This window comes from Teleopsis dalmanni, chromosome 2 (genome assembly GCF_002237135.1).
Source record: "Teleopsis dalmanni isolate 2A chromosome 2, ASM223713v2, whole genome shotgun sequence".
NCBI classification, from domain to species: Eukaryota; Metazoa; Arthropoda; class Insecta; order Diptera; family Diopsidae; genus Teleopsis; species Teleopsis dalmanni.
This window is the reverse complement of record NC_051847.1, coordinates 111,948,249-111,971,124: the sequence shown is the minus strand read 5'-3', so window position 1 is coordinate 111,971,124 and position 22,876 is coordinate 111,948,249. Positions and strand designations below refer to the sequence as shown.

Here is a 22,876-nt window from a genome sequence, read left to right as displayed (position 1 = left end):
TATTCGTATTTCTTGTCGTTATTGTTCGTAACAAATACGTTATTGTTTCTATTTATTATTTTACTGTTAAAAGGCATTAAAATTCATATTTTATTCACAATCATGTAAAAAAAATATTCTTACCAATAATTTCAAAAAATTTCTATTCATTTTCGAAAATTTAACTTTAAATTTTTGTACTTGGTTTGCATATATAAGCTTAACAAAATTTCCATTTTGTACAGAGATGCCATCGAAAGTAATGTTTATTTTATTTGTTTATTTAAGTTTTATGATATAGAAATAAAAATAAAATTAATAAAACTGTCAAATCTTAACAAATTGTATTGTCTAGTTATAATACCAACTTGAAATTACATTTCGAATCCATACAAAAATCCTATGACCAAAATTAAAAGTGATTTGGATTTGTAATATGTACAAATTTTAATAGTATAATTGCATAGCGATCTTACAAATAAATTTAGTAAATTAAAGCAGAACTAAACAAAGCAATGCTTAAACGTTTGGCATTTTCATTTACGAACGCGACTACAAGAACAAAAAATAAAAATTAATCTAGTTTTTTGCGAAGAAACTCGAATAATACAAATTATAATTACTTCTGCTGTGAGTGAATAGGCTTTTGAGATAACTTAATTTTAATCAGCTCTGGAGCAGACATGCGTAAATAAAATCATATGATAATATCGATTCAGCATATTTTTATATTCAATGAATACATGTTTAAATTAATTACCTGTTTCTAAATAAAAATATTTGCATTGTCTGAACATGTCACAATGTACTTAAACATTTTATAACAAATACAAATATCTAACCTTTAAAAGTAGTGAACATCACTAATACAAACATCAGTTGCGTTCCAAAAAACAATGCTCTAATCAACGAACACTAAGAATATGGAATATATTGGAACGTAATTGTGTTAATAAAATGTAACTTAATTAATAAAAAATGTAGCTAGCAATGGGGAAAACAAAATAATCAACTAATCAAAACATTGATTCATAAACAAAATATTGAAACATAATTTGTAAACAAACAGCAGGCAAATAGAACATAGAATATCTTACTTTTTGAATACCTTATGCTCTGGTTCAGAAGGTTAATATGTCAGCTGATATTTTAGAGACTAAATATACCACCTGCAACACTGCCATATTAAACATATGATGTAAATATTGTTTTTATAATGCATTTCGTTTGTTAGTTAGACGGCAATTTGAAGTTGAATCGGTGGATGCTTTTATTACGTGGTTCGGAAATGGGAACGCATATGACGACTTGATGCGTGTGTATATATAATCCATACAATTAATCATTTTTATTTTTAATTGCTTTATTATGTGCTTAGTTTCGTTGAATGTTAATACAAAGTTTAAAAAGATATAAAATAAATGCAAAGGTTGTAATTTTGTGAGAAAAAATTGATAAGCAAATATGCGAATAAAAATTTTCCCAACAATTATGTGATGTATGTGTTATAAATATAATCAAAATGGGTACGTTTAATTTTAGCAACTAGTTGAGAATGAAATGTTATGAATATTATAATTATATGTGAAAAATAACGACAAATTCTAAAATTAGAAGCCGATGTGGAGGAACCAAATGCGTTGCCAAAAGATTTCCAACCGCAAAGCGAGTCAGAAGCAACGAATACAACTACAATGTTGAACAACAATGGAAATCAGAATGCGAAGAATGAAGACAAAAGTGAAAGTTTGACAACTGATGCTGATCAAATAGAAGAAACTGATGAGGAGTCTACAGTGGCGCGCTTTTTTGAGCCTCCTTATACCGCACCACTGGCTCCGTTTAATGTAGAAATAATTGATTGTCACGAAAAATCTAGTAAGTCAACTTTAAATCTTAATACAAGGAAAAGGAATGATAATTCCAACACGTCTTTCACGCAAACCGAGCGAAGTGTCGAAAATGTGAATGAAAGTGGAACACATAACTGGAGTGATCCTCAAAGGTCTAAAAACGGATTAAGCGGAAACCATACAGATTATAGGTAATTAAAATATGAATTATTAAGCCTTTGTATTTGAAATCATTTGTTTTTTTTTAAATAAAATTATATTTTATTAAATTAAAATTAAACATGTAATTAAAATTAGATTGTTTAAAATGAACCTCAATTCTGTTGAGTGATTCTTGTTAAAATTTTTCCAAAATATCATACGATATCATGCAAATGATGCATGATATGTTACTAAACGTAACAGAATTTTTATGAAATTTACTGAAAAATGAAATTCTAATAAGCTTTTTACCATTAAACATTAGATTTTGATTGTTGTACGAAATCCCAGGTCTCTATCATTTTTAGTAAAAATTCTTTCAATTTAATGTAATTTATATAATATTATGAAATTATGTTTTTCTATTATTTTGAACCAGTATCAATAAAGAATCTAAAATGTATAATATAATTGAACTATCTTTAATACAATTATATATACTTATGTATATATTATTCCTTTCTCATTGAAGAATATATCATTTCATTATTCATTAGAGTACTTTAAGATAAAAAATTAAAAAACAAAAAAAAATTTTAAGTTTAACCGATGGGCAAAAATACAGTTGACCTGAGCCTCTATGTAATTGTCTTCAAGTAGAAGTACCACGTTCGCACTTGTTGGAATTTTTGTTTATAGAAATAAAGCAGAAGATATCCACACTGACGACTTCTGAGAACAATAGCTTTTTGTATAGTATCTTCCTTTCAACACCTGCTTCTGCAGTTGTGGTCCATAGACGAAATCCATGATTACATTTTGCGGTAGGCAAGCAAAATTGATCCAAATTTATTGGAGGAAGATAAGCAGTGTGCCACAAACAAATATCGAATTATGTATTTTGTTAATGGTGGTTCACAATTTTAATTTGCTTTACAGGACATCTGTGAATATGCCTATAACGTTCTTTTTCGCTTTGTTTATTGCTAACAGAATTTCTTGTCTTTTTTCATTATTTACATTTTTATTTTGGAGATAATAAAATATCAATCATAATAATTAAAATTTTGTATACCTGAAGCAATGCTCTTCATTTAACGTAAACAGATGTGACAATTATTGGACCTAACAATGTCTTTTGACGTAGTTTTTTCGTTTGTTCAGATTCAGATAGGATACTAATCGAACGAAAAGATGAGACGAATTGAATGCGTGTGAAAGCTATGAATAATGGGCATTAATGTACATTGGACAGTCTGCATATTTGGTTATTGAAAACACTTTCCGTTGAACATTTTTCTTTATCTGGATCTTAAAAAGTTAAAAATCGAAAATTTAGAATGTACAGAGTTTAAAATATTTAATAAATTAAGAATTGCAATAAACGCATTATTGGATTAAAATGCTTTTCAGTCTTAATTTAACGTTTATTTAAATTAGAGCATTTTATTTGGGAAGATCTTCTACTAAACAATTTTAGCTATTTCTACTTATTTTACTCATTCACTTTTAAACAAATTAACAATTTGAAAGTCATATACTTATCCAATATGTATGTCTGTCTAAATATTAAATAAAAATATAAACAATTGCCTTCCACTGACTCACTTCTACGCTACACAAAAGTGATTCTTGTCTGAGGCGGCAAGGTTTTTCAAATTTCTCGGAAAGCCACGAGTGCATGCAAGAGCTGAGCTACAAATTTCTGAGTAATTGCGTTCGCTTGAGATGCCGCAGTGCTTTCTGTTCCGTTCGCTTGTTGAGTTCACAAGCGTTATGTGTTGCGGCGGTTTTTGGTGCCAAAAAAACGTAAAAATTTAGGCAATTTTTAAATGCTTTTTATATTTCATAAATATATTTTGAATTTACTCATAAAAATCTGATTATTAGTGGCATTATGTGCTCGAAAAAGTGGCTGTTGCATTTCGAGATAATAATGATGTGAAATTTTTTTCCTTTGTTGCGATTAATCATCTGTGAAGCCGGTGTGTTGGTTGTATATTATTCGGATTCCGTAGCTGATTGTATAAATTATAATAATCAATTATTATTAATTAGTATATTTTATATTATTAATAACAGAATAAATGAATTTCCATCCATTCACTTGTTTTTATATTTAATTTTTTATATAATTTTCATTGACTGTCTGAATAGAGTTTTCCTTCTAAATTTTATTATTTATTTATTTAATCATTTATATATAAAAATTTTATTTTAAGAAATACATCGAGTTTTGCTGTCTTCCGTACTTATTAGTACTCGAAGATTATCGTATTCGATGTGTTGGTGTAAACAAATAATTTTTCTTGCATAAAAGTTTTACAGTGGCTTCTGTTATTACAAAATGTGACTAAATTTGTTAAAAAATTATTTAAAAAAATAATAAAAAAATAAAATAAAAATTTGTTGTATAGAAATATTTAAAATATGTAATATAAATTTGATTTAATTTTGTTACTTTAAATCAATATTTTATATATTGGAAGAACTGACAGTCGCTAATAGGTCTGTTCCACGATCTTCTCGTAGCAATATTCAAGTAAAACACAAGTACAGTACAAACTGAGAGCGTAACACAAATAAAGTGCCAAATTATGCTCTTTACACAGATTTTCATGGAACAGCTTTGTGTAAAATCTGGTGAGAATACTAGTGCTGCACAAATGAACAATATAAAAATTTGAATTCAAACCAAAACAGCTGATTCACAATTCGACACAAATTTTACTTAAAATAAAATGTACGAGTAAAGTTTGTGTAGTATTTTAAAATTTCGATAGGGATGTTACGCTCACTTAGGTGCTCTCATTTACTCGAAAATTTGCTGGTGGAACCACGGTTGCCACTTGAAAATTTTCTTCTGTACCAAAATTGGTTTAAAAAGGTACCATTTCTGTAAAAAAAGGTCCAAAATTTTTTTGGACCTTTTTGTTTTCTCGTTCTGTGTTTTTCATAGTGTTATAAATGAACAAAATATAAAATAGTGCAAAGTTGCATTTATAAAAAAAATTAATTAGAAATATCCACAATAAAGTTGGGTCGTCAAAAATGTACCATTTTTTGAAAGTGAGTACCAAACGAAAAAAAAAAAAAAAAGTACCAATTTTGGTACTAAAGTACCATAAGTGGCAACCGTGGGTGGAACGCACTTGTGCATTAAAGTACTGCATGCACACATTTGATTTTAGTTGCAAAGCATTCTATTGTGTTGAGAATGGTAGCATAATCTCACTCTCAACGAACGAGTACGACTGAATAGGCGTAAAAACAAAATGGAATGGAATGAATATTAGTTTCGTTTGTTTGGAGTACTCTAACTCTAAAGATTCTAAAAGTAGTTTAAGTAGTTGGGAGTACTCTAAGCATTTGATTTTCAATTCATGCAAAAATGTGTCTTTTTAAATAGTAAGACACAAATTTATTTATTTAAGTTGTTTTCTTAATTAAATATTATTTAAAATGTTGACAATACTAATATATTTATTTTAAAAAAATATAAATGGTTTTTTTACAGTTTTAATATAAAAAAATAATGCTCTATATTAATTTTTGTTTTGTTTTTTAAAGTTAATATATAAAATATTACAAATTACAAATTTAATTTAATATATACAAATTAAATGTTTAGCATCGTCTGACTTAATTCCTCTTTTTTAAGATTGTTGTGTTATTGATCTCTACTTAAATTCCATATTTATATAAAAATCTATACAATATAACTGAGTACAAATTCAAGGAGATATTTTTATATTAGTTATAAACTGAATCAATTTCTAAACATTCTTAAAATCTCTCTTGACTTAAGAAGACACAAATAAATATTTTCACCATTTCATGCATAAAAATATTTTCTAGGGAAAGGTAAATATGTGAGGCGAACGCACACAAAATATATAAAATATTTCTTTGCAAAATTAAAATTATTTGAAATACTCTCAAAGTGATTAAAATACTCTCAAAGTATTTGTTTATTTGATTTTAAAATTCAAAACATACGATTATGGAGAATAAATTAACGATCACTCCAGTAAAACGAATGCAGCACACATTCCATTCCATCGGACTGTTTACTCTCATTCATTCGTATTCGCTTTAGAAATAATTTGTAAATATGGTACACATTTGAGAATGAAACGTATGACCGCAAAAACGAATGTTTTGATGCTGCATTTTATTGTGTATACACAGAGTATAAACACATTAATCCGATCTCCCTAAAAATCTTAAGAATTCGTTTATTCATTAAATACTAACTCGAAGTTGGAAGGAAGTTGGCTGTTGATTGTATAAATGTCTATACCACACAATTGTGATAAATTTAATTGCATAAAATTTCTTTACAATCACTTTTACACGCAAACATTCACTGATTCGCACTTGATTCGTTTGGGTATTACAATTATTTTATAATATTATTATTGTTACAATAATAATTTATACAAATGTAAACTATCAATGGTACCTGCAAAAGTTCGTTCGTTCGCAAGCGTTTGCTTTGATGTGGATGTATCTCAGAATATCAGATATTGGATCATTCAACGATTCGCAAATTATTCGTTAGCTTACAATTTACAATTGATATTCGACTATGTACAACATTTTTACACAATTACATACATATACAGAGAAATGTTATTTGTGTCCAATATTTTCGTATTTTTTGCTTGTTTGCTAGAATGGTTTATTTTTGGGTTCGTATGATCAAACGTATAACGATTCTAGGATACATTAATAAGTGTTTAATTTTTTGTTTCCTGTTCAAATCATCTTTTCTTTAATTGTGTTTACACTGTTATCAATATTTACTTTATTTAAACAATTTATTGTTTTGCTTTTTATGCACACATTGTGAGAAAAGTTTGTCTAGCTGTTTGTAGCGCAGTGAAGGCATTTATGGATATGAATTTATTTTTTTTTCGTAGTTTACAAAGATATTAGGTTGGAATAAGATGGATGATGAGCTTTGCAGAACCTTTTGCTATTCTCATGCTATATGGATCTATGAGGAGGATTTGGAAAGAAAAGTAAAAAGTGGTTTTTAAGGGCAACATGGATAGAAATTTTGGAAGCAATTGTTAATAATCATAAATCGGGTCCTTACGAATGGGGTGACTTCTTGAGATAATTAAAAGATTAAGTTTAGTTGATAATAGTGAGTAGTATCTCCGATGAATGCTAAGTATAGCAATTGTAAGACTGTTGTATTTGTTTGTGTATTATTTTTGAAATTAGTATTATTGAAAATGAAATGATTTTAATAATTATGTAATATGTCACAGCGAAGCCTGTAAACTCTAAAGGAAACTCTAGAGCATCTGCTGTGTAACTGCTCGGCTCTCTCGAGAATTCGACAAAAATACTTGGGTGCTGTCAGTTTTACCGGCCTGGAGTACATACCTAAGATTTCTGTTGAAATCCTAATAAAATTCGCTTATAAAACGCGCATCCTAAGTGATGCACACAATCGCTGGTATGATCTGGTATCACAATAGACCCTATACATGGGTGTAGAAAAGTTGAGAACTTCTTAATATCTTCATACTATTTGTATATTATATCACACTACATATTGAACGAAATATGAATATTTCAATCGTCATCATTACTAAACCTGACCTAAGCCTTAAAAAATTCTAATGTAAAGTCTCACTGATTTTCAATATCTTTCAGATTTAAGAGGTATAAATCATAAGAACACAAAAACGTATAGGATGTCATAATGATTATGGACAATAAATACAAGTAGAAAACCAAGCTTATAAATTCAAAAGAATATCTTTTATTCATAATAAAAAATAAATTTTTAAGGGATCCGTATAATCGCTATAAAATGGTACAATAATGTGCATAATATCCTTTATGCTTTGGTTAAGTAATAACAATTTATAGTAAATAAATATATAAGAAATTGAGAAGACTTTCTCAAACCATGTTTCGCAGAACACTGTAAGGCCCAAATTTTGCGCTAAAGTATAGGCCCACAAACTAAACGAATGACCCTGTAAATTACATAGTTAAATAAATATTTTTTCTTATAACGAACCCTGGTATACTCGCTGAATATACCCCAGCTGTAGATAGGGCCGGAAAAGGTCGTTACAGCACTTATCGCTGCGAAGCGACTGAATTATTATGTATTAATTAGTTCTCAGTTTATCGTATGTAAAATAAAACATGTAGCTCATATTGGTTATTTTAAAGGAGCTGCGCGCTTAATTCACACCTCGAAAGGTGCCCAACTAATGGAAAAGTTCGACACTCTCTGAATTAAAGTAATAAAATTTGAAATATTTAAACTACAAAGTATACAATTACTAACAAAAACAAAAAATAATAAGAGATAATATTACAAAAATTTTAAATAAAATGAAAGGAAAATAAAGAAAATTATAAGCTTAGTGCTTTAAAAAAATTTGGTTAAAATTTATGCTCATTCATATTAAGCACAATTATAAAATTGAGATCTTTATATGGTATAGTTAATAGGTAAAAGGTCTGATATATTAGTAAGCCATTTTAATAACAGTTAACAATCCTCATACAAATAATTGTTGTTGTTGTAATTTTCTGTTTTTTTTTGTACATAGCTTTTGCATTTGCATTGTTGATTAGATTTTTAAAATGAATATTTGGCATTTTAATTTAGCTGTAAGGACGCAAAATACTCATAATTTTGCCAATTAAAGTCTTATTTAATTAAACTTCTTTAATGACCCAAATTTGTTATTTTTTTAAAATAAATTTAACAAAAAAAAAAGTATATGATTGTGAAATAATCTCTTAGTTTGTACTTTATTTGTGTTTTACTTTAGTTTTACTACGAGTAGCTTATGGAACAGACCTATTATCACACTAGAAAATTTACACAGAGAGTAAACATTTTCAATGTTAAAATTGAAAACGCTCAGTATTACTTACTAAAAGTAATTAAATAAGATATCAGATAAAAGTATTCATCAGAAAGCCATAAGTTCCAATTATTTTGCGACAAGTTTCCATTTTTGTTTTTTATTTTCCTTTTTTTTTATTTGTTTTTATTTATATAATTGTATTAAAATATATTAAAAGCACTTTTCAGCTAAACTTGATATTTTGAAACAAATAATCTGTAGATTAGTACCGAAATAGCAAAAATCGCATATCAATTGCTCTACTAAATTGAATTCTTATCAATTGGAAAGTCTCTTTTTCTCTATTGAATTTACGCTCAACTAAGCTCATACATACTTTTTAGTGAAGTCCCGAAGTCTGTTGCAGTGTGGAACATTGATATTAAATATTTAAGATTTAAATATTTATTTTTTCAGCTTCTTACTACCTTAAAATTTTAATGGCAAAACACACTGCTAAACTGAAAACCTTATACATAAGCGTCTCTATTAATTTTACAAGCAAAGGTTAAGATTTTGTTCCATCTGTGGTCAACCACTTTTCACTATTTTAGTTATCGAATCCAATCATTTCTTTAATATTCTTAATATTCTTAAATTTCAGCTGGCGATTACAGTGCAAAACACCTTTTCTGAAGGTCTCGACTTTGTGATCCCATGAGCAAGCTTTTATATAACACCATTTTAAACAAAAATGGTGTACCTGGAAGTATCCACTTCTGGGCTGACAAAACCGCTGATCTTTAAGATTTCGCAATAATTAATTAAAAGCATAAGACGAAACCTTATCTCGGCCTTGTCTTTTAACGATTCAACTGTCATTTATTATTCGATCGCACAACTTGGGGTAGTAGATTTTAACGAAAGTCTTACATCAACAAGAACTGATTGGCATAAGTTAAAAAATTTATAAGCACTTATATCCACTTTAATTAAACAATAAAAAATTTTGCGATATTGAGGAAGTAGCAATGAAGCCGCCATGTTAAGGTCAAAATGAGAATATAGAGGAGCAGCAGTAACAAATTTCATACTTATTTGCACAAAATATTATGAAGTTGAGCAAACACTTAAAATAGTATATCGAAATATTAGTTTAAGAAAAACGTAGGCCAAGACAACAGTGGCAAAAACATAGAAATTGTCAACAACATTGAGTGAAAATTGACTGAGGCACTAGAAAATAAAAAAGATCACAAGCAATTATACAAATTCTTATAAAAATCTTCCAAATTGCTAAGCCCCATAGAAGCAGATGCAAATCAACAAGGCATTCAAGTGGGAAATGGGTATGAAAATATGTGTAAAAAGCAAAAGATTTTGCTGAACACTTAGAAGTAGTTTTCCAGCCCAAGTCCTGCTATTAGTTATCAAAACTTTTCCCAACTAGTTCCTTGTACTCGCAATATACACACAAATATTACCTCAGTTCTTCTTGATGTGGAGCAAGACACGCAATATTATCACGTATCATGTACCGTATACTTAGCTTTTGAACCTTACCTGCGAAGTTGGTACTTTAAAGTTAAATGTGAATCATTTATTTCATTAAATTTTTCCATAAATAGTAGAGTCCCTCAATGTAGCATTCTGGGATCCTTTTTTATGTTTTTTGTACTCATTTGATATTTGTACGAGTAGTCAACTAGCTATCAACTATTTTGGTTATCAAAATAGTGCATCAAAATTTACCAACTAAAAGCAGCCCCATTATTTTCATCTTAAACCGAGATAGTTTACTTGCAATCCACCCCATAACGCTAACTTAACCTGGCAGAAAATTATTGAAGTTGAATAATCCAAATGATATTTCAAGCTTCTAAACTACATTGGCTTTCACTGCCCCTTAGATTTAGAGCAGAAGATCCTCCTGGTCAATAGTGTAATAAACCAATTTGGGCTTATTTATATAAATAAATAGGCTGTAGTCTGTTTAGAATGCCAGCGGTTCCATAGAAACATGGAAATATTATAAGATTTTCATATTAAAAGAGTGCTCCCTGGTATATACGAAACCAAAATATTTACAAACATCTTTATATATCATGTGTAAAAAACAACTTAACAACATAAGACAGGGATATTTTAAAAAATTAACTGCTGAATTTCTGGGTAAATACTTTATAGCTCCACTTGTGTTCTCCATACTGTTTTGTAAAACAAAGATACTAAAGAAGATACTAAATTCACAAGGGTTATAACATAAGGTTTGTATGTTAACATTTAGAAAGAATCAATTATAAAATGGTACTATAAACAAAAAATAACAAAGTACCTATCTATCAATCTATCTATCGGTCTTGGGACGCAGACTCGACCGCTCCCTAAAAACATGCACAAGAATATTTAAAAAAAAATGTTTATGTTTTATGTCTATGTGATACGTAGGTTTCAGTATGAGGGTTAGGCAACCCTGAATTATGTTGTTTAATATATGCGTAGATATTTTCATAGTACCTTCATTATTTGTTTAAGGCACGCTATTTTATTGGGGCTATGTTTAGCTACCCTGGTGTGAGTCTCGGAATGTATCAAAGCATTTTCAAACTCAAGGCTACCATATAATTTCTCGCTGCTGTCGAGGGGTTCTATTAAAACTAATTAAAAATGTTATCACAGCACGTCCGTATGTTAAATATGTTAAAGTGTATTTCAAGTATGCTTTGATGTGTGTAATCGCTTAACCTTCAGTAGATATTGATATTTGTAATTTAAAGGAGCACGTTGGGTGCAAAAAGTTTAAATGCTGTTTGTAGTATTTATGGTATGTTGTGTTGAAATATGAAGCTGAGGTCCAACGAAAAGCTTTTATACTTCTCAATTTTTTAGTTGACCGATTGCAAGCAAACGGTTGTGAGCAGATGAAGGAAGCAAACGGTTTTGAGCAGCTAAAGGAAGCAAACTTGTTGCTGTTCCTATGTACAATAAATTTTAAATATATATAAATAATATATAAAATTATGATAATAGAATAATATATAAATAGTAAAATTTGAAAAATTGAATATCGAACATTAAATAAATATTTTTAGTTTTTTAAAAAACTGTTACAATTTATTACATACATATGTATTCATTGATTATTCTTTCATTGCTAGTAAACTAAACAATAGCACCACTTCTACTTTATTACTGCCGGACGACGAACAACAGAACTACAATCCGCACAACAATTCTACTATCTCTACTCCATTAATGCCAATGACTGAATTCAACATAGACAACGACAGAGAGTGTAGTTGTCCAAGAGAGTTTTACCAAAGATCGGAAATAAATTATTCATTATTCTTTGAAGATGGGCTACGTTCTATTGATTTTGTGCTCGCATATAAATTACATCAAAATCCACAAACTGAATCAGAAAACGAGGAAAAAAGGCGCGTCTTTGAGGAGAACCTTACACAACAGGGTTTAGAGATAGAACGCGTAACAAAGCAAAGGGAACAAATACATTTTGTTAAAGTATAAACACATAAATTTTAAATATATTAGTTACTAATTATGAATTCGATTTCATTACAGATACATGCACCTTTGGAAGTTTTACGTCGATATTCAGAAATTCTTAAACTACGTATGCCTATGAAGGAAGTAAGTTGATCTATATATTATCATTAAGCAGAGTCTACTACTAAAACATTATAAAATTCAAAAAAGTTCTTATTATATTAAACAAAAAAATGATGTAACCTGTAGTTTTTCCGAAGTTTGAATATCTTTCAAGGAAACTTATTGAGAATTCTAAAACTTTTTTTTTTGATTATATGGCCGTTATAATAAAATCTGAACTCTGATCAAAGAAATTTTTGGCAATAAATATCATTGGTTCTTTAATTTTAGTTGCTTAGTAACTAAATTTAATAAAATAATTTAATAAAATTATGAGCTATTATTTGTTATATGTGTATAAAATTTTTTATCAATGAACTCTAAAATATGTAGTATAAATAAATCGTTATACTAAAACTGGGAATAATACATAGCCAAATGCAAAGCCTTTGTATATAAGAACTGTTAAATGAACTATCAAAATATAAAGCAGCTATGACTAAATCTGAATCAATCTATTAAATTCATTAAGGATTTGGAACATAATTCGTATCCATGATGATAATTTCTATAAGTTGATGATATTATATTGAGATTTTCTCAAATTAAATAAAATATGTCAGGTATATCCACATCTGTCAAGTCTTTTTAGTAATACAATTTTAATTAAGTAAAACTAAGTAAAATCAGCTCTTTTCAAAAGTCTTGTGCTTAATTTTGTTTTTTTGGGTTAATAATTAAGACACTAATCAACATTGAAAGTCATAAGTGGAGAGATAGACAGATATGGGGAGGTTGATTTAATCAAGCTTGATTCGATTTCTTTGAAATTTTTAAGAATATATGTTATCTTGAAAAACTGATTATATCCTATTTACACTATGTGTATGAAGAGAATAAAAATATTTATATTTTATATTTTGTTAGATGCAACATTTGGGTTAACTGGGTTATCTGAACAATAAAATTTTCGCTCTAAATTTAGGCATTTTCCGTTTTCACCAATTTACATGATATTAGTAAATCAAGTTTCTACTCATAATGTTTTACTAAGATAGTATTAAATACTATTTTCCTTGTTAATTATCCTATTAATTTCAAAGGACTTGCTTAGTTCATTCTATCAACAAAAAATAATTGAATGGATATAGATTGAGTACTGATTCGTACTATACAGATTTATAGTTATTATTGCAATTATTGCAATTGTAATTTAAATAAAAAAAGTATTAAATAATTAAAATGCAATTATTATTTATTTTTTTTTCTATTGTAATAATTCTATCTTTTTATTTTATTTTAGTTGTATTGCAATATGAAATTACTTGAAAAATCAAATCGACTCAAACATGCAGCACAGTATCTTTCACGAAAGGTGTAAAACTGCTTTTTAAGATACATTAATTATATTATTTGAATATCTGAAGTATATATAACATGTATATACTTGTGTGTATATAATATATACAAATCTAACACTATTATTCAGCCTTGTTTAATAAAAATATAACTGCATATATGTTACATTCTACTGATGTGCTACTTTTGCTTATTCAAGCTTACACTTGCTCTATTTTCGTGCTTCTTGCTCAATAATTATATAAATATTAACTATGTCCAAAAATATATATAGTATTATGTATAATATCGAATATTTTGTGTTATGTTTCAACAGTTTGATTTTGAGTTTTAACAACGTTTGCTATTCCATGTTATGCTATTACATTTGCTATTCCATGTTACTTTTTTGTTAGTTTCTTGAAAATTTTGTATTTCAATTATTTTTGTATTTTATAGATACCGGGCATGTCTGTCGTTAATCGTTCTACAAAAAATGTTTTTTCTAGTCTGAAAGGTGTGTTTAGATTTTTCATACGTAATATCTATACAGATGAAGAAAATTTTCCTAGGCGTACACATCGTTTTACTGCCATCTATAGTCGTGATAAGGAATATTTGTAAGTAATTAAAATGTACACCCTTAAAGATATATTATAACAAATATACTTGAATAAGTTTAATAATTTCAAAATTAAATTATTAAAAAATTAAAATTGGTTATAAAACAAAGGAAGGAATGAATTATAGATAAAGAAATGCTCACATTTTTAATATTCGAGAGTTTCTTGTCGAAAAGAAAATTTACACACGAAATTCAATATTAAATAAAGCTTACCTATATAGCCAATTATACCAAGTTTTAATAATACTTAATTATAATTCTTCAGTAATATATAATTCTTTAAATACAAAATTTAAAGAATATTTAATTAAAGAAAATGGTGTCATCAGTGAAATCTGATTTAAGATAACTGGGCTTTTTTCTTTGGTAATATTTTAAAATTGTGGCTTAAATAACACGGTGGACACAGAAATCTATCAAATGAACTATGTTTGTCACTAAATCTTATATTATTTTTATTTTTGGCCCTAATTTGAACAAAAGTTGTCTTGTTGTATATCTAAGCTCTGCTTCAAATGTTGACTCAGCCAAGTGATCCACTGGGTGTCCATCGTAAATTAAATTCATCTATGGACGATAAAGGAACTTTGTGAACTGAAGAACAATAATGTAACAGCTGTTAGTGGATTTATTGCCTATTTAGTGCTTTCACCATTGATTTTAATAATTACTTCTTATATATAATATTTAATAAAACATATAACATGTAATATAAAACTTAACCCCATAACAAATATTTAAATCAGCGCATAATAAATAATGACCAACATGTTTTAAGATTTAAAATGAAATTTTCTGAAATTGGTCTTGTCTAATATAAATGATTAAAATTTTGAACTAATATTGATATACTTTTCAGGTTCGATATAAGACAGGACTGTTTTTTTACCACCGCTGTTCGATCTCGAATTGTTCAATTCATATTGGATCGCCAACGATTTCCTACGAAAAATAAGGATGAAATGGCATTTGGGATCGAACGTTTAGTAGCTCTTGATGTTTACTGTGCCGCATATCCTTTGCATGATGTAAGCTCCATAAAGTTTAATCTTGAAATATTTGAACAAATATCTTCTTCCAGGGTGAAATATCTGAGAAGGGTACAATGCGTGAGAAACTATATACACACTGGTCTTCGATTAACAAGTGGTATCGCTATCAGCCCTTAGATTACATTAAAGAGTATTTTGGGGTTAAAATCGGTACATTATATATAATTAAAGATGGGGTTTTCAAAATAATTGAAATCATCTCTTTTGCAGGTCTTTATTTTGCGTGGTTAGGATTTTATACTTATATGTTACTGTTGGCATCGATTGTAGGTGTTGGTTGTTTTATTTACTCATGGGCTTCTTTACGGAATTATGTACCAGTGTAAGTAGTTTTAAATAATAATACTCTTAATTTGATTGACGCTTATATTATGTAAATTTGCAGTAAAGATATATGTTTACGTACAAATCAAAAAAACGTAACAATGTGTCCGCTTTGTGATTGGTGTAATTTTTGGGACCTGAAAGAAACTTGCGTATACGCAAAAATCACCTACCTCATAGATAATCCTAGTACTGTATTTTTTGCAGTTTTTATGTCCTTTTGGGCAACCCTTTTCTTAGAGTTATGGAAACGTTATTCAGCGGAAATTACTCATCGTTGGGATTTGACTGGTTTTGATGTACACGAAGAACATCCTCGTCCACAATATTTAGCGCGTTTGGAGCATATACCACCTACGCGCACAGATTATGTTACAAATATGAAAGAACCGACTGTTCCGTTTTGGCGTATAAAACTGCCTGCGACTGTGTTTAGTTTTTCTATTGTGTTGCTACTGATAGCTTTGGCTTTTGTGGCTTTATTGGCTGTTGTGGTTTATCGCATGTCAATGTTAGCTGCCCTTAAAGTGGGCTCAAATCCAATGACCACGTCTAGCGCAATAGTGCTCGCCACAGCATCAGCAGCATTTGTTAATTTATGTCTCCTTTATATACTAAACTACGTAAGTAAGAAAATCTCTCTGTGTTGTATGAATCATGTGCTACTTAAAAGCAGCAAATGGTGATTTAATTATTGTTATTTATTTACTAACTAATTTGCATATCTAGATGTACAATCATTTGGCCGAGTACCTAACAGAATTAGAAATGTGGCGAACACAGACACAATTTGATGATTCGCTTACATTAAAAATTTATCTTCTGCAATTTGTTAACTATTATGCCTCCATATTTTATATAGCGTTTTTTAAAGGAAAGTTTGTGGGCCATCCAGGGCAGTATAATAAAATATTTGATTACCGTCAAGAAGAGGTATGTAGACTGTTTAGTTATTGTTTATTGTTTATGTTTTTATCATAATTGGATTATATTTAGTGCTCCTCTGGCGGATGTTTGACTGAACTTTGTATTCAGCTGGCAATCATTATGATTGGTAAACAGACATTTAACTCTATATTGGAAGTTATAATGCCGTTGTTTTGGCGAAAGTTGCTAGCTATTAAAGTTGGTGTGTCGCGCTTATTTTCACGAAAGAGCTTTGATGCAAACAAGGAAAAAGATGAGCGCTGGTTACGCGATTTAAAATTGTTAGATTGGGGACCAAGAAGTCTATTTCCCGAATATTTAGAAATGGGTAGGACCATATTTTAGTTTTACTTAATTATTATATTTAATAACTTTTTGTTATATTATTATTAGTTCTTCAATATGGTTTTGTGACTATATTTGTTGCGGCTTTTCCATTAGCACCATTTTTTGCTTTGCTCAATAATATATTAGAAATGCGTTTGGATGCGAAAAAATTATTGACTCACCACAAGCGGCCTGTATCTCAGCGTGTGCGCGATATAGGTGTTTGGTATCGCATTTTGGACTGTATAGGAAAATTAAGTGTTATCACAAATGTATGTTTTGATTTAGCTTTAAACAGCATTTCAAAAGAAATAACCTTTGAAATCTTTGTATGTTTATTTTATTAGGGGTTTATTATTGCTTTTACTTCAGATTTGATACCACGTTTGGTATATCGCGCTATCGTTTCAACGGATAAGAGCTTAAACGGATATTTAGATTTTTCTTTATCAGAATTTAAAATTAGCGATTCTGATACCTTACGTAGCTTAGCCGGTGACAACTCCTCGATTACAATTTGCAAGTAAGTAGTAGGCGTTCGTATTTGTTTATATTTGGAATGATATTATTTTGTGCAACACACACAGATATACCGATTTTCGAGAACCTCCCACATCTGAAAATAAATACAACTTAAGCAGCATGTTTTATATAATTTTGGCTTGCCGTTTAGGTTTTGTGGTGATATTTGAGGTAAGTGCAATTTGTTATTTATACATTTATCGAAATAGATAATTAAGTTTGAATATGACAAATGAAAGTGTAAACAAAATCTTATTGTTATACTTGTACTGGATCCTTACGATTCCTCTTTGCTTATGGTGTCAGTATATGTTCTAATATTTTGTATTCGGTTTATTGATATTCGGATGATATATTGTAAGTTATGCAGTTGTTTTTATTGGAAAATCAAGTTAAATTGTTAACTTAAGTTCTTGTGCCCTACTTAGCTTAATTAAGTGTTCAAGAAATAGAGTCATGGGGTATGTCGATGACTTTATTGTATTAGGCTGTATGTATTTGTTTACACTTATTTATAAATAAATGAATAATTAAGTAAATGAAAATTTATGCATACTTATCTCAGTTGGTCATGTCCAGTTGTAGATGATTAATTTAAGTTCACTTGTTCTTTCTTAAGCTATAACACACCAAATAACAAAGATTTACTCGATTTTGGAGTTATTGTAGTTATTGTAGCACAAAATAAAATTCTTTTGATTTTGTGGAGTCAAGCAACCACAAAACATATAAGGACGACATCGTATGTATAGAAGCTGAGAAAAAATAAAATTCTCACAAAGTTTTACTCCTATTTTTACAATCTAAATAAATGTTCAAGAGCTTTGTGCCTCTGGGTCTGATTTTATATAAATTGAAGACTTACATTAAATGTTTAATTTATTAGATAGGCTTAAGGTGGACTTAAATATATTTTTAGAATACGTACATATCTCTGGTACATATATATCAACGTATATGTCGTGTAATTTATAATATTAATATGTGTCAAAATATGATGTGTCAATATATACCTTTTTTCTTAATTATTAAATGTATTGAATATTTATTATATACAATAATTAAAAGTGGTTTCGTTGTTATGGGATGTTTCTAGTGCTGTTTTTCAAACTTTTACATGTTGAAAGAGACCTGCTGTTTCTGCAATACTTTCCTGCAAAGCTCGATTTTCATTCGTAGTCGTCTTCAACATTTTGTAGAGGGCGAAAACACCAAATGTAAATAGTGCGTTTAAAACTGTAAGAAATTAAATCTAGGAAAGTTTTGGTTTATGAAAGTTACTGGTTTACCTGTAAATACGCCATATATAATAGAACGTATAATTCTTCTATCCATAGAAGCGTCGACTTCATCTATTTTTATTTCCATAAAAATGAAAATAGCTCCTTCAATAGTCATCGAAACGCAGGTATTGATCAGCCATGGTGCAATGCAAATCAGACGTTGCTAAATAATAAAAGATGATAAAAAACGTATTTATTTTTAAATTTAGTTTTTGTTTAAAAGTCTTAGAAATGTGTTTTATTTTGTAAATATTTTATTAGTTATAATTTATTAAGTAGCCTAGACACTATAAAATTTAGTTTTAATTTAGTATGTATTATATATATTTGCATTTAATATTGTAAAATTGTCATTAAATATTCAGATAACATAATTTAATTTGCCTGATTACCTTTCTTATACCATCCATAAGTATTGATGCCACCACAAGATTTATTAATGATTTAATCCACAATGTAACAGCCAGAACCATATAAAACGCGTTTGAGAAGTTATTTACTAACACATAATCAACTATTTAAGGATAAGGATAAAATAAATTTTGTTTTATAACCATTTCATTAAATAAACTTACCCATTGTAGCTATAAAATTGCTTAATGGGTCCAGCGGCTTGATTTCGTTCTGTGACCAATTTGCCATTTGTGAAAAATCATTATAGAGATAATAGGAGCAAAATACTAATGTGCTTAGTGACAGAATTATATCTAGGGAGGCAATGCCCATGCCCACAGAACTTAAACTGAAGCAGGAGAAGCGTTTCATAGTTTATTATTTTGAATCCTAATTTGGTGTAAATACTGCACTCTTTTGTTAATAGTTAGTCTTTTATAAATAATTGCACTTGCAACTTTTCCGCGAGCAGTTGGTCAAGTTGCTGACGATGTGACGATACAAATTGTACTAGTTCGAACCAATACAAAATGTTGTCGCTGACATTTTCGCATTGCATGGCATTTACCAAACTATTTGAAGGAAAAGCCAAAGAAAACGTCCGACGGTTCAATGATCCGTCGATATAAATACTTCATAAGTTCTATTTGCCCTTTTCTCTTCAATTTTTTTGCAGCATTTTTTATTATAATTGAACTTAAGGGTGCATTTGTCGGACTGAATGTTTGAAATTCTATTCTGACCTTAATACTTTGCTCAACATTGGGAACATGGATTTCGATAATAGAAAAATTGTATGAAGATTAACAAAAATGTATAAAAATTTTAATTAAAAAATTATTTTTATTTATTGTTTTTTACATATATATTATTTAAATTTTATTATTTAACCTGAAAATTTATATAAATCTTTCAATGTATCTAATTCGAATTGAGTTTTTGTGGCTTCTAAATCCGCTGTTGACCCGGATTTGAAACTGGGTTAACAAAATCAACAGCATTGAAAATTTTATTTTAACGCTGGTTTAAAATATTTATCATTGTGAAAATGTCTATTAAATGAAAGAAAAAAATTAATCTTATTATATTACAACTTAAAATTTTAGTTTTCTTGATGACCTTGTCATTATATATACATATATATATCTGTATATCTTCATGTATATCTTCTTGTATATCTATATTTATCTATATACTGATTTCTTCAATTGCCAAGGTGCTGCAGTTAAATTCTAAAGCAATCATCGCCACATATTCACCTTGATCCCCATCTGTATGCATTTCAGAAAAATAAAAGCACAACACAATTGCTTATCTTTCCTTAGTGGCCTCATTATTTGGTACTAGACATCGAATATTCACCATCTTTATACAGAATTACAAATGCTTCTTGTAAAGGAGCGCAATTAGCTGGACATTCTAATGACAGCATGGTCAGTAGACCTCTTTGTTCATGCATCGATAGCTATTGAAATGGTAAAAATCAGTGATGTCGAATACTCACCGTTGCATAGCAACAAATTTTTTAATGTGTTCGTCTCTTGTTTCCAAAAAATAATGATAACTTTCTTGTACAGCAATATTTGTTTTAGGACAACTGAGGCCGGGAGATAGTCATGTGATTAGTTATTTATCAATTCTTAACGAGTGTCTCAACTGAAGCTCTTCTGCTCAATATGTTGTCCATCTGTTCTCATGTCCCAATGCACACACTATTTAAAGGTTTACCACCACTACGACCCAAGCTAGTCTATTTCTATCCCATTCTCTATCCCAACAGCAACAAGAATGCAATATATTTCAGTTTTACTATTTCTTTATTTATAGAATTGCGTCGCTTTGGTTATGATATTTGTACGATGGTGTATACCGGATATGAGTGTAGAATTGCGTGACCAAATTCGTCGGGAAATATATATAACAAATGAAATAATAATTGAACAAGAAGCAAGACGAGCGAGAACAGGTAAGCGCTTTCTATCTATTATAAAGGTAATAATATAGTACATTTTTTATATTCAGAACGAGCTAAACGCAGTTCGTCAGTACGCTTGCCTGAACATGATACTGCTTCGATAGAAGAACCCAACGAACAATTTATCAAGTTAGAAAAATTGCTAACTAGCGGATTATCACAATCTCAAATGGACCTTATTATACATGGTGAAAATGCTATTACAGGCATTTCGGGTACAACTGAATTATAAAATCTATACGTATTTATATATTTTGGATTAGTTTTGACTTTTTGTATTTTTATCTTTAATAACATAAAGCTAAATTATGGAAATATTATAAATGGACTAAGTAATATTAAGAAGTTTTATATAATCTCATGACAAATGATATACATATAATCGAATATATTTGGAAAAACTCTCAACATCAGTTACTAAAGCGATTAAGTCACTGAAAATGTCACACTGCATATGAATTGCTCTACTGAATTGAATTTACATCAATTAGAAAGTAAATCCCTTCACTGCAAACACTCATACAGACGGTGCTCAACTAAGCTCAAATATATACATTGAAATAGGCAAAAAGAAGGAACACTATAAAATGAAAATGATTTTCATTTCACTATGAAATGAAAAAAGGAATTCTATAAAAGCGTTTGTATTATCATTATAGGTGTTGATATAGTATATACCTCTTACAACAATATAGTTGTTGCAATTTGTGACATTAAGAAGTTAATTTCGGTTTTGCATTAAATGTTAATTATTTAATTTATAAGTATTCAAGAAAGCTTTAAATGTACTTTAGAAAATATTGTGTGTTTTATATTGATAATTTTTAATTTTCTTGTACGTCTTTTTATGAATCTCTCAGTTATTTTTATTAAATGAAACGATTTATAGATTTATAGTTTAAGTAGTTCCTATTGCCTTATTCTGTTGTGATGCAATTTAATTATTTATTAAATTATTTTATTTTAAAATTTTTGTTATAGTTATATTGAATTTTATAGTGAATTATAAAAATGTTTTTCCTTTTTTTATTGTTGGTTGAAACTTGTATAATTGTATATATCACAAAGTTAATTTTGTGTGCCAATAATTATTTTAACATAATTTAACATATGTCTGAATTGTAAAATTGAATTGTAATAACAAAAAAGTTAAAATTTTATAAATTTATTAATAATGCTCTATCCTAACGTACGTACTTATTTGTATTTGAATATAATAAATTTATTTTTAATTTTGAAAGTCGTTTTTATAAATGCTTTTATATTGATACTTTGATACTGGTGCTATTGACTCGAAAACCCTATTGGTAGTGAGAAGTTCATATATTATTGTCTCATGGCATGAACTTTCCTTCATTTGTTGTCGCATTGCAGCCCATTGCGATCTACATAACAGGAAACATGAATGAATTACAATATGACTGCATGGATTAGGATGTGAGTAGGCGAAGATAGGATGAAGAGAAGAAATTACATCTGGGATATAGGGGGGACGAATGTGTAAGCGGGTTTTCCCCTCAGTCTGTTTGCCTGTTTTTCACAGGGGAATATGAGATCAGAATAAAAGTTGTTTTTTTTATTGAAAAACGAGTTTCTCGTAGTGAATAAATCGTGAACATTATTGAATTATATTCTGGCATTCTTATTTTGCTATCTACCTGGTAGAAACATTTTTTCACGCTTAGAAAATTGCTG

General features: G+C 28.8%; 2 protein-coding genes across 5 annotated transcripts; one reads left to right on the top strand and one right to left on the bottom strand.

The window, feature by feature from the left end:
- The first annotated feature begins 1,106 nt into the window (after positions 1–1,106).
- LOC119677552 (anoctamin-1) lies at positions 1,107–22,129 on the top strand. Of its 4 annotated transcripts, none has more exons than XM_038088946.1 (18): positions 1,107–1,294; positions 1,358–1,505; positions 1,594–2,023; positions 11,965–12,328; positions 12,389–12,457; positions 13,719–13,790; positions 14,213–14,373; positions 15,238–15,406; positions 15,460–15,580; positions 15,641–15,752; positions 15,816–16,377; positions 16,484–16,687; positions 16,751–17,009; positions 17,075–17,280; positions 17,356–17,531; positions 17,596–17,701; positions 21,034–21,172; positions 21,229–22,129. In XM_038088946.1, the coding sequence occupies exons 2-18, from the start codon at positions 1,502–1,504 to the stop codon at positions 21,411–21,413; spliced, it is 3,339 nt and encodes a 1,112-aa protein (XP_037944874.1). In that variant the 5' UTR covers positions 1,107–1,294; positions 1,358–1,501; the 3' UTR covers positions 21,414–22,129. The 4 variants fall into 4 exon arrangements, with proteins under 4 accessions (XP_037944874.1, XP_037944875.1, XP_037944876.1 ...); XM_038088947.1 differs by having other exon boundaries at positions 1,107–1,298; XM_038088948.1 differs by lacking the exon at positions 13,719–13,790 and having other exon boundaries at positions 1,108–1,505.
- LOC119677553 lies at positions 18,618–19,915 on the bottom strand. Its single transcript, XM_038088950.1, has 4 exons — positions 19,389–19,915; positions 19,206–19,327; positions 18,820–18,976; positions 18,618–18,766 (listed from the first exon to the last, which is right to left on the bottom strand). The coding sequence occupies exons 1-4, from the start codon at positions 19,576–19,578 to the stop codon at positions 18,636–18,638; spliced, it is 600 nt and encodes a 199-aa protein (XP_037944878.1). The 5' UTR covers positions 19,579–19,915; the 3' UTR covers positions 18,618–18,635.
- Positions 22,130–22,876: the final 747 nt, after the last annotated feature.